At 36.9% G+C, this 13585-nt stretch overlaps 1 protein-coding gene across 3 annotated transcripts in view; it reads right to left on the reverse strand.

Annotated features, from left to right (window-relative positions):
• Positions 1–13585, reverse strand: part of ALG5 (ALG5 dolichyl-phosphate beta-glucosyltransferase) — a 21010-nt gene continuing 7425 nt past the window's right edge. For all 3 annotated transcript variants that reach the window (XM_082279107.1, XM_082279106.1, XM_082279108.1), the window contains exons 7-10: positions 13120–13179; positions 10285–10436; positions 2404–2489; positions 1–1237 (exon numbers count right to left, since the gene is read on the reverse strand). In XM_082279107.1, the coding sequence (XP_082135233.1) occupies positions 1125–1237; positions 2404–2489; positions 10285–10436; positions 13120–13179 (411 nt within the window). In that variant the 3' untranslated portion in view covers positions 1–1124. The remainder of the gene's footprint in view (positions 1238–2403; positions 2490–10284; positions 10437–13119; positions 13180–13585) is intronic.

Here is a 13585-nt window from a genome sequence, read left to right on the forward strand (position 1 = left end):
TTTATAGAAAACTGAGGTAACCCTAACAGAAGCAAAACTCAAGTCAGTATTACAGAAAAGTAAGAAAAATCACCAGTGAATTCACATGTGAAAGTACAACCATACACCGTTCATTCTTTAAAGTTCTTCAAATTTGTACAAGTTTCAGAGAGACAGATTGGCTTAGTTTGTTGGCAATTCACAGCTACTTTGAAAGCACAAATGAAACTGTTCTGTACTGTACCACAGACTGACATTAGTATGAAAGTGCCAAGACCCCTCCCTCCATCTCTGATCTCATTTGAAGTGTGACAACACCAGAGTGGCATTACTAATGCACAGGTCCCCAGCATACACTGGGTCTCACTTCTGGATGCTCTGAGCTTTCCATACCCTTTTCACTACAGATCTGTAGATGTCAAAGACTCCTAGCCTTGAGCACACAGTAATAAGTATGTATGAACAAAACATATTTACAAAAGACATTTTAAAATTGTATGTGCTTTCTTCTCGGACCTTCTACAGTCTGGAAAAGATCTGCAGTTTTATATCACGAAAACTATTTCAGCTTCAGACAAAAACGTTTGGAATGTCAAGGGACTACTGAAAGTCCTGAGAACAACTCTATGAACATTACTGTTACAACTCAGTAAAATCCATTAATGTTTTCCATAACATTGAATCTAAACATGCAGCAGTGTGAACCCTGAATGGTAACTCCAAGTTGCAATATGGCCTAAAATTTCCAGATATAACAGAAACAAATGGTTATGGTCATTCACAACAAAACAATGCACAATGTAGAACAGAGTGCCTCTTTTTAATATGCAAAAGGAGATTCCAGATGTATGATGAGACAAAAGCAGATATATTTATTTGAATGAATTTATAAGACATGTTAAAGCTAGTATTTAATAAAATAAAAGCCTGATTACCATGTAAGAAAATCTTTTTGGAAATGCTTTCTTTTTTCAAAATGTAAAAATTCTCTGCTGACAATCTTATAAAACACATACATGCTGCAAAAATGAAACATACAACAGAAGCAATGAAGAATTACCTCAGCTTTCACCACCACTTCACTTGATTGAAACTGTTCTCGTGTTCCATTAAGCATAATAATATATTTGGAAAATGTAAATAACCTAATTACATTTTTTTGCTTCAAGCTTCCAGGCACCAGTCATATATCGCAGTCGTATAAAAAGAAGATCCCTGCCCATCTGCAGCCAGCTCCAAAAGGGAACTAACTTAGAACCTGTGATTAATGAAGAAGAAAATCAGAATGACATTGTTAGAAAAAAATGAGCACGGGCAAGACACACATTTAAGCAGTCATGAACCTCTGCATTCTCAGCACACTCAGCCCCACAACCTAGATCTCAACATTAATAAAAAACTTATATTTTGAAAGCTCTTGCTTTATAGAAATTACATTATGCCATAGGTGGGAGACTCTAGATTGCAAGCAGCACAGTAATTCCATGTATGTGACAAAATGCACAGTGTTCTCTGTGACAAGGCTTTGTTCAAGTAAATAGGAACCTGAACACCAACAATTAAGCAAATGATTTATCTAGCAACTTTGGAGAAGAGGACTGCCACCTTGTCTTACAACAATAATATGAAGGTGCCAATCTTCAGGCAAGGCAAGGAACCCACACTACAAAAGCAAGCCTTCTATAATCTAATTTGGGTTAGGTGCAAAGTACATGTGGAACTGCACTGAAAGGAAACATTGCAAGTGAAGTTGGCTCAGGACATTCTCTGATTCTACCTTTCATCATCACTGCAGTTCATTATCATTTCTGTTGTTCGGGGGTTGTGCTCAGGAGGAGAGATTTCGATTAAAAAAAAGATAAAGACATGAAAAGGGAAAAAAACAGAGGAACTGCATTTGATGGGGGGTAAGTGAGGCGAAGCAAGCAGTAACCAGTAACTATTAAGCTGGCTCTGCACTGAAGAAATATGCATGGAGCTATACTTCCCAGTAACTCAGTGGCAGAGACCTCCCTACAGGTATGAAAGAGTATCACATCTTAAGACTTTGGAAGACAAGACATGGTGAAATGGAATTGAACCAATAAGTGATGATGGTTAGACTCCCTGCACCGGGTTTTACAATTGCACTAATTTATTAACACATCACAGCAAGAGGACATACCAAAGCAGTTTTTGTCCTAGCAGTGTAATTCCCTACTTTTGTCTCCAGTGGGACCACAGAGTTTCTCTCCTGTGCTACCCCTTCACCTAGTCTTTCTGTACCAAGCCATGGCAGAAGGCTGGCAAGGACATGAAATTCAAAATTTTTATGGAAAAAAGGCTGTATGCTGTCAAAACTGGATAAGTATGGCAATAACCTTGGATCTGTTATTCTGGATTGACATGTAAGGAACCTTATAAGAACATGAACAATTTCCCTACCTTCTATTTCAGTCCAGTTGACAGCAACTTCTGCTATAGGTATTTTCAAGCGCTGGGCTATATAAAGAAGTTCCACGTCAAACGCCCTGAAGAAGAACAGGAAATACCAAATATAGTCACACATACTCCCAGAAGAAAGACAGTGCAAAAGTTAATTAAATGATTGTTCAGTTATGCAGTTGATACCATTGCTCTATGGGTCAGATACACATGGAAGGGAAATTAATTTTCCTGACTAAACATCTCAGAACACAGCCCACATACAGACAACAATAACAATACTTCACTGTGCTCTGTTTTTGAAGGTATAGATCACTCTGTGTTCAGCCCACTGCTTGCTTTTCATTCTGCCACAATTTAAACATTTTTGAAGACCATAAACACCAAGCAGTCAAATGTACAGTGTCACTCCACATCTCTAGTAGTTCCATCAAAGGGGACATCTACTTGCTGTGGCTTTATGCTGATCTGATGGGTTCTCCTTTTACTTTCTCAGTCAAGGAACTCAAGGTAGCAGCATAGAAGTGAGACATTATTTATGTTACCATGCACAACAGAATCCAAACAACAGCTGTACTTTAGTGACCCCTTAATGCAAAACACAAAACCTCTCTTGAGACTTGTCTTTTCTGTTGGCTCAATTTTTTGCAGGTTGTACAGCAAAATGAATTGGGGCAGTGATCCTACTGTCAGGTGCTCCTCCCTGCTCAGTTTGTCCAGAACACACCTTAATCCTCTCAGTTCTCTGCACAGAGAACTGTCTGTGTATTTCATTCCTGCAACTGCATTCTCAGGTGGGCCTTCTACCTGTGACACACCGGACTTTTGATATTCAACCAGTAGTTCAGCAGCTTTTAATGGTTGCTTAGAAATCAGCACACGAAGCTGCTGGTAGCTACTATTGACAGGGTTGAACATAAATCACAATTAAGAAGATTCTGGTGATTTGCCTTAAATTCTCATTGGTAAGTCCAAGATAGTTTTCTTTTGAAATGAAAGAAAATCTTTTGCCACTGGAGAAAATGTAAACAATAAAAAAAAGAAAATTCATGCTTAAAGCGTTGCTTGAATTCACGTCTTTGGTAATTCCATTTAACACCAGAGAAAAGATGGAAAGGAACAGACAAGGTGATCAAGAGCAGGAAGAAGACACACTTTAGCAGGTTGCTTGCTAAGTTCAGATGTTATTTCCTTCTACTCCAAGCCATCCTCTCCTTTTAAGCAGTGCATTTCTGTAAAAGTATGAATGAGTGCAACAACAACAGCAGCCCACTTTGAAATGTGCCCGTAGGTCTGACAGACACAGGTAAGTTCCCACTGGAGTACAGACCACAGCACGCTGGCTTGCTGCTGGAATCACAGACACACATGCACCAACCTGAACTCACGCTGTGTTTGTGACAGGAGAGCCACTGATTCCACACGGGACAGCATTAAAATAAGCAAAGGCAGCACAGACAGATGTTATCTACAGAGACTACAGCTATTGTGTATAGGGAATGTAGAGCTACTTTGTAAATCTGATTTTGATTAGGACACGGGCCTTCTCACTGTCAGCAAAAAAGTTACAAGAATAAATTATTTTTTACCTCAGTGAACTAAGTCTGCTCCAAGGAGCCTTGTCATTTCACTGCTTTCTTTACATGACAGTTAAATATTATTTTATTAATCACTCCATGGTCTCTTCTACTGAAGAGATATTATTTAATTTTTTTGCTGACATTTTACGTTTGTAAGCCAAAACCCCAATGTATTCACCTTTGATTGTTTATGAATCATGTGTATTAAGACGAAATCTAATTTTGTAATACTTACTATTTAAATGACTAAAAATCTTAAGAGACGCAGAATAATTGTCTGATGAATTAGACTATATGAGCTGCTCTAAAAATATTACATAAACTATTAACCTAGTGAACTAATAGTTATTTGCAGTAATTCCTGTGGACAACTGATTACTGGAATGTCAGCACATACATCACAGAACAACAACATTAAATAGTTCTGTGAACTACAGGGCTCAAAGAAAAAGATTAAAAGCACAGGAATTAATCAGGTTGAACACTAATATTGTTACATGTGGTTGCCATTTGGGTAACAGTGAACATATCCTGAAATTAAAACCAAAAAACTATTCAAAGCTGAAAGGAGAATGACTTCAGTAGAATACCACTGGGTTATCATTTTTCTTCCCTTTTCCCCACCACCTTTCAGTATACCAGAATAGTTAGGGAATACAGACCACAGTATGTTCAATACACTGACAGCATTACACTACACCCATACTGCAGACCACCAGATCCAGATGGTACAGGAGAACCATACAGAAGCTTCCACAGCCAGGATTAAGCATGGGTATGTTAGATGGAGCCTACCCTAGAGGAGATCGAAGCCACACCTGTGGATGAGCTGGTAAGCACAATTCATGCAATTTGCCACAAAGCCATTTGTGAGTAGTCAACATGTGACAGAACCACTCCTAGAAACAGCAAGGTATTATTCACACCATGTACTGAATTCTGCTGCCTCTTGGCAGCTCAGAATACCAAGTTTGGCTCCAGCCTGAAAGAATTCAGGCTCCAATCTAAGTACCCAGAGTTAGATACCCAAAAATATATAGTGTGAATGATTTCCCCATCTATTTCTAATAGTAGCTCCATGATGTGTTAATTACCACAAACATGGAATGCAAAGTAAAGAAAAAATTCTCCACATGGTTGTGTTTTGGTTAAGTTACAATTTAAGACAATGCTGGCTAAAATTCTTTTGAACACCAAGTTGTAGGGGTTTAATTGAATTCAGTGCTTTTAAACTGAATCCGTAAGATGCCTGAGTTTATAAAATATCTATCCTGAAAAATTATTCTGTATTTTAAAATTGCACTAGGACTCTTTTTTTCTGGTCCAGTATTATGTGTTTCAAAAAACAAAAATCAGGCCTTCAGTTATAACATTTTAATTGGAATTTACGACTTTTGTACACCCAAGATATGTTTTTCCAGTGAACTCCTACAGGCAACGAAGACTGCCAGTGGTCAGAGGTCTAACAATGAAACATGATGCCAAGTGGGCTAGACTGCCAGCACTGCCCTAGCTAAACTGGGGCTTTTGAAAGTCCACATGTCAGCCGAGAGCAGGACTTTTAACAAGACAAAACAGACACAGTTAAAACAGCAAAAATATTTTTGCATTGACTAGACACTCATAAACAATTCTACTTGCTCTGAACAAAACCAGGAAAAAAACATTTCATTCCACTGCTTGTGTTGGTCTATAATGGCACAGAAGTGGAAAAAAATCCCTGTAGCAATATGAATGCTTATTTTTCTGAATTTTTATATAGAAACTCATATTTAGAGATTAGTGACAAACTGGAGAAACAAACATTTTTTTATATTGCTCTTTACAGTTTTAAATGTGAAACAGCATGGCTTGTTCAGCGCACAAGGCAATTTTTATAGATAAAAGTAATAGCCACAATTTGATCTGTTCAGTGATCTGCTGGCTTGTACAATGCCATTATAAATTGCCACTTCACAAAAATATGTCAACCAAACCAGGACTAGAACTACATTTTGAATTTCCCCTCCTTTTATCATTAAGGACAATATTTGCTATGTCTAGTTCTCCTAGGGATAGACATTTTCTGTCTGGAAGAAAATGTATCATTTTATTTGTTGTCAGAAGAAATCAATGACCAAATTTAGGATAGGAAAACTTGGCCAGTGAGACCATTTAATTTTCCAGTATTTCTCCTACGCATCAAAACTTAACACGAACAGCTACATTTCTCAGGTCAAGACTGTAGATGCAGAACTAGACCTTCTTTTGTAGCCTAAAGTAATTCCAGCTGTCTCTGTTACGTTTTTATAATATCTCTTTTAATTTTCTTTTAAGTTTTAAATTAAAAAATGTGCTCCATCCATTTCTGCAAAACAGATTAGTTGTGTAATCAGATTCAGAATCTAAAACACAAAGCATATGCTCTCTGTTCAAAAGGTTGCTCTCATTTCAAACTAATGTCAAAACTCTGCTATTTAGAAAGTAAATTTCAAGAATGTTTCGTTTATATTCATATATACAGAGCCAAAGGATAGTTAAACAAAAAAGACAATGAGAACACTCACAAAAAAAAGCTAGTTTAGGATGTAAGCATTATTTCCTAGTATCAAATACATAAACAGTTCGCAGAATCTATTAATTTTCAAATGCTTTCTAAAATTCAGGGTTAGATTAAAAAAAAAATTCTAGGAAGTATCTTGGTCTCTCTTTAAAAAGTGTTACGTGATCCTTATTGCCATAATGATAAAACTGTACTTTTCCCTTGTATGCTTCAGTTTCAAGATTTTCTAAATATAAGCATCTATAAATCAAATTCAGCACAGTAAGAAGAAAAATCTGGTCTGTTTTCTAGTATTTTTAATATTAAAAAGGTGATATTCACATCAATATCCACTGGAATGGGAAAAACATGGAGAAAGCATAAAGAAGTGAGGGTCTAAACAGGCGGGAATTATTAGATAGCTGATTTGATAATAATTTTATATTGACTTCATGAGTAAACATGTCATGCATAAATTTTAATCTAAATAATTTGTCATGTGCTCCATAAGAATTCACCTAGCATTGTAGCACCCCCACAAATCCAAGTCTGACTAAGCTTGAGCAGACAGGACAGATGATTGGGTTTTTGCAGAAGCCTGGTGTTCATTCCCTTCAGCAGCTCACCACGTGTTCCAGTGCAGCAGCTGGGGAGCCCTTGGCAGACTCAAGGACCAGGGTGCTTAGCTCAGATGGTTTTTATCCTATTAAATGCTGCTTGTTCCTTGAATATTCTCCAGCACTCTCCTCCATTATTCCCAGAACATCTGAGCACAGACCACACTGCACTGAACACTCCAGTACCTAACAGAGCTGCACCCCACTTGTGGCATTTTAAGATTCAAAGAGAATCAAATAACTTCCTTGGATGTCAAGTAGCCCCACTGCAGTGATGCAGAAGCAGAAATAAACCCACATTTCAGAGCCTCTAATCCAGTGCCAAGATAGTGGTGTCTCTGCTACCCCTTGCTGATGGTCTCAATATGAACAAGTTGCTGTGACCCAGCTGGGGACTCCACATTGTTCCAGGTCAGCAGAAATACAATACCAACTACTATTTCTTACTCTTCTGTCTCTGTACTCATGATATGTACAGAACCTCCATGGCACAATGTCTAACCGGTTTTTATTTGCCTTTTTACACACGTTACACAATGGAAAGATATCAGGGGCCAGATTTGTTTAAAATAAGAAGTTTCCAGTATTGAGTTGTTTCAGATTCTTACAAAATTGTATACAAAGAAATCTAATGGGAGGTCTATGGGATGAATGTTTGATATCCCTATATAATTTCCAACTGCAATTATCGCAATTGTTTGTACAACACTGACATTTCACTTAGGACTATCATTTCCCTGAATATATGCACTCTCCCCACATACTTATACCTCCCCATCTCCCAGTTTATTTCCAGATCTTATAAATATTAACTGGGAAAGGGACAGTACTTTGTTTTGTGCACTGACACGCTATCTTCTAGTTACATATGCTCAATGACTAGCTGTGGAACTGGTAAGTAACTTTCTAGACCTTATTATAGGGTTTTTTTCTTCAGCAGTGACAATAATCTGAGTTTCTCTCTCTAAGAGGGTTTCATTTTCCACAAACTTTGCCAAAGCTTTTCATTTTGAAATCTCTACTGTTCTCTCAGAATTGGTTTAAATTAGCCAATAAATATGGAAATGAAGAGACTGTTGATTGACAGATGAGCATAAAACCAGAAAATATATTGCCAGTTTGAGCAGAATTAAACCAAATTTTAAAACCCCCAAAAACCTATAGCTGTTTTTAGGCAAACTTGTGACTCGGAATTATTGGAAGAACTTCTTTCTTGGAAGAATTTGAGTTGTTCTTTTCTTTACACAAAACAAGCATTCTTCATCACTAACCAGGACATTTCAGATAAATAAGAAAACAGACAGGGGATTAGTTTATGGATTACTGTAAATAGAAGAGCAAGAATAGTAGGCTCATTTTCTAGAGGCATATACAAGGCACATGGAACTAAGACATGAAGATCTGGTATGTTCCACACCAACAATATAATTACTGTAAAATGTTAGCAATATCCCTTTTTCATTGCTTCTACTGCTGGGTAATGGGGTACAGCACAATTACTTTTACTCTTTCATTTCTTTAGTGCTAGATAATTGAAGCAGCAGAAGAAAGCTTGTTAAGATTTTATCTATAAAACACTTTATATAACCAATAAGTGCAATTACAAAAACCAATAAAATTTAAGATTGCATTTTTACAGCTGAAACTGATTATCCTCATTTATTTCTTTCAGTTTTCTTCTTTAAGTGCTTAATTTATAAAGTGAAGTTAAATAAGGCAATTTGGAGACGTGCACTTCTGGGCCTCACATATATTTTTAACCTTGTATTTAGAAAATCCCTGAAATTTACAGAATTTTATAGATCAAGACTGGGTTTGGAGGTAGCAGCTCAAATCATACTTCTGGCTCAGCTACAGTTTCCTTTAGAGCAACAAGCAAACCACTTGGGTGGGAAAGTGATTTTCTGTCTGTTTCTCCTCAGTTACAGATTCAATGCAACAGTAGCTCTACATTCCACACCAGATTCGTGTGCCCAAACATGACCTTTGCAATTCCAGTCTGGAGGAGAAGTATAGCTGTCAAAGGTCAACCTAAAACTGTACACATTGGAATTGACTAGGACTGTAGGATTGCACATGTTTGTGTACGGGAACATTGTTCAAGAGTTCTGCTCCCTGTCAAGCAAGCGGTAGCCCGTGTGCGATTTTCTTGATTGAAGACAACAGTTTGAAAAGGTTTGATTATACCTAATTAAACTATCCCTTTTAGCAACAACTGAGGCATAGATAATTTACAGAAATTATGGTATTTGTGTGAAAACAGTGTTTCAGTCCCATAACAGCAGTCATGGCTGTATCACTCACATATGGGAACTGTTCTAGCTAAATTACAACTAAAGCAGCTCTAAACTAATTAAAAGACTATGCAAAAATTTTTATTGTCTTAAATTAATCTATCAGTAGTCCTCTTATAAAATACTTTAGCTAGAAAATAAGTAAAGAATAGGCATTTGCTTTCACTTTAGAGTCCTCAGCAATTCTAAATATCTATCAGATATTGATTTTACTTAAAATATTTTGGTTAAGCAGTACTGAATTATAACGTATAAAAAATAAGACAGATAAAAGTTTTGAATAGGATTAGTAACTCTCAACTTCCCTTATCACAATAACAGCTTTTCTCCATTTCTTACACTGCTTGCATGGCTCATTTCTGCAAAAGGAGAGAGGACTCTCAGAAACAGGGAGTGGATTACAGCACAATGAAAAATTGTCTGTTTGAAATTTTTTCTGGAGCTGAATAAGGAAGAATTACTAGGATTTTCTGTTGCTTGAGGCCTTTTTCCTCTTTTTTTTTTCCTCTCTTCCTTCCTAATCAATTACTATTTCCTCTGACAACACAAAACCAAAATATCCTACCTAGGATTACATAACTCTTTTAAGAAAAGAGAATAAAATTAAATAAAGAATGAAATTAAATACCCAACTATTTTCCTAAAATATATCTTAATAGGAATATAGAATTTCTAGTGATTACCAGGATACTTTAACGTAACAAGAAATCGAAGCTACCATGCAGGCAGTACTATAATGGCTAAACTCAGCAGCTGGGATTTATACCCAGACATCACATGCTTCGCTGTAGCTGCAATACTGAAATTACTTTTTCAAACCCATGTTCAATTATAAAAAAAACCTAGCAACCAAAAAAGGAACAATTTACCAGCGTTCTATGTGAAGGTTTGAGAAAGTCTGCAAGGCAGCTTCTCTGGTTAGAAGCTTAAATCCGCACTGTGTATCCCGGATCTCTTTGACACAGAGAAACCACACCAGGAAGTGGAAGCCATACATGAGGAGAGTTCGAAAGTAAGAGCGCTGTGGACAAAGACAAGATGTTAGATGGTTTCATTGGAGTGATGAGTGAAGTGCTTGAAGAGAGCTGTCTTACACAACAGTAACCCTGTTTTGTGATAGCTTTCAAAGTTTGTAAACTGGCTGTATTTTGCACTGGAATGAAAACAGAACTTACCAGTTGTTACAGTCAAACAAAATTTTAGCTGAAAGGGAAAGATTTTGATCTAGGGAAAGACTTGCCAGGCATGTGTATGGTCTAGGATAGGAGGAATCCAAGTCCCTTTTTCTGCTCTCCCCAGTTCAGAGCAGTTTTTCACTCTGGATTATGCTTTACTAACTAGAGCAGGAACCTGCACCTGGATTTTAAATAACTAGTGGAACAGCCATAGTATCTACTGCATGATTCTTTGGAAGTATACAATGGACCAAGTGCAAACTAGGTCTAAAGTAAAGGCTGCTGTGCAAGATCTCATTTTATATTTCCAGCAATGTTACAGTCATGTCTTTTGTTCTTTTGCTTTCACAGATGTATTTTATATTTTTGATGAACGTTCCCAAACTACTCTTTGGTTACACTTGTGTTCTTGGCATGATAATCATACAGGTAAGTTTGTCCACAGACTCCAGAGGCTGGAGCCTGGATTTGCAGAGGTACCCCTTAGTCTTTTATTCAAGACAGTTCCTAAACAACTAGAACTCTGAGCCACAAATTACTTCTGAACTCACTGCCATTCTCAAGCTCTGTTTAAGTGATTGTATCTATGACTGCAAGCCACATATCATGTAAAATCTTTAGGAGCCAACAATTCAACTGTTAAGTATCTCTGGGTGATAAGAGATGCCTTTAAAGCCAACAACTTAGAATCTCACTTGAAAAATGAGAAAATACTTGGCTTATTACATAATAGCCTTTGATTAAGGAAAACCAAATTAATCACTTCTGCCTTCTGAAAAATGATCCTGCCCCAGGTTTATGGTGGATCTGGTGTAGCTTCTTTGGCTCTTTTGGCTCTGTGACCAAGAACATAAGGCTCACACTAGTACCAAAAGGGAAGTGCTAGGAGGCTGCATGACTGTCAGACAGTCAAACTGTGCACTTACTACACAAAGAGGAGTTCCTGGGTTATGTTTATCACTCCTAAGACTATTTATGCAAGTCATAGTATAGATTCATTAAAGGACATTAACAATTCTGGAAGCAGACCAGAATTCTTGATGTATTGAGACTGAACACAAAGGTGAAATTCTGGTGTTAATAAATTCAATACAGCTGCTTATCACAGCTTCATACTACAGTTTTAGATGCCAATAAGTCCAGAGAGAAATCCTAACATCTAAAAGATTGCTCTGCAATTTTTTTATACCTACTGCACTATACAACAGTCTTTTTCCACTATAGTAAATGTAGTCTTTCTATTCCAGTCTAGGGACAGCTGGGTGATGAAACAAAATGGGCTACACAGTTCAAGCAAATCAGTACTACCTAACCAGTTTGTGATTCCTCTATTAAAAAATCAGAACTATGGGGAAAAACAGGAAGCAAAGGATGGACATGTCCTAAAAATTGTACTTTTGTATTAAAAGATGAAAGTCCTGTTCCAATTCCTCTCCTTAATGTAGCAAGAGCTTCAAAGATGAAAAGAAGTACGAATGCACTGAAAAAAGTGTCCACATTCAGTACTTGACCATGCAATGAAATACTTTTTCTAGGCTCCCCTGTAGTAGTTCCCAGTTTCTGATACTGATGAAGGGTTTTTTTTTTGTTTGTTTCTTTTTTTTTGTTTGGATGCTAATATACATGCAGCAGTATTTGCAAGATCTCTTTCCAGTGAAACACTCCAATACTATCTGATAAACCAGGAGAAAAAACTACAGATCTACCAGAGGCTGGACATTACCAGTGTAACCTCTTTTGAGCTTCTGTAACTATTTTAGTAGTTGTGTATGTATTTTTGAATAATTTCAAGTACTAAACATCAGTATAAACAAAGCTTATTCTTGCAAACATTCACCATGATGAGCACATCCAATGACACCGAAAAAAACGAGCCCAGCAATGTGTCTGCTGCAATACAAGTTCCATGCCTGTGCTTTGTCAATTACTGCCTGCCAAGACATCAGAAAATCAGATGCAAGATAAGGCCATGTGCCTGTGCATCACTGTTTATTACACAAGAGTCACACACAGAACAGTACTGTGTGTGTGTTCAAAACTCAAAAATTTTACTAGGAGTAATACCGAAAACTGAAACCACTTTTCCATGAAAAGAGGTACTCTTCAAACAGCTGGCTGCTAATTATCCCTAACTCATTTTACACAGGTTTCAAGATCTGCAGGCCAAGTTCTTGCACTGGAAGGAAATCAGTAATAATGAACTCATCAGCTGCCTTCCATTCCAGCCCCAGTACTAGTTACTAGCTAGTAATTCTTTCAGGGTTTAGAAGCTCTGCTTGTGAGATGTTCTTAACAATAAAAAATAAATCCATAAATTGGAACACTAACTGAAATGAGTTCAAAGTGCCTGAAATCTAGAACACATCCTTTGTATATGATGGAGCACATCCTGCACTTATGATAAGCTTTTTCTTATTTTTAGCTTCCATTCTTTTACAAATATTGATTATCTGTTTGCAAAATCTGTAGAGCAGAAACAAGTAATGGAAATATTTGGGTATTAGTACACAGCAGGAAATGGAAACAAACCTTTGCTATTGAGTCCTTCTCCAGATGAGCTCTAGAACCACAGGAAATCGCCATCTCCTTCTGTACAGGAATTCAAAGAGTTACTACTTACACAAATTTTTTTTGAATCAGTGGAACCTTGTGTTGACAACTGTAAAATAAAAAACTTCTAAGCAGTATACTTTTCTGCTTCCTGTAGCTGCATTTCTTGTACTGCTAGGTTTTGAGTGTAAATCAGTCTTCTACAATAAAGAGACAATATGAAGTTTATTACAATTTGCACATGGTGCATACAAATTGCCTCAATTTATTCAAGTCTGGTTTAGCTTACATTGTTTACTGAACACATATGGCAAATGTGTTTAACAGCACAGATAAGCACACAGAATTCCTAAGAACTAAATTCTGTTAAAATGTACATTTTCCTTAAATATTGCACAATGGAAGGGATAACAGAATAAGGTATTTGTTGCACCGATGTATCTTC

The sequence above is a fragment of the Coloeus monedula genome (assembly GCF_965178545.1).
Source record: "Coloeus monedula genome assembly, chromosome: 3".
In the NCBI taxonomy this organism is placed as follows: domain Eukaryota; kingdom Metazoa; phylum Chordata; class Aves; order Passeriformes; family Corvidae; genus Coloeus; species Coloeus monedula.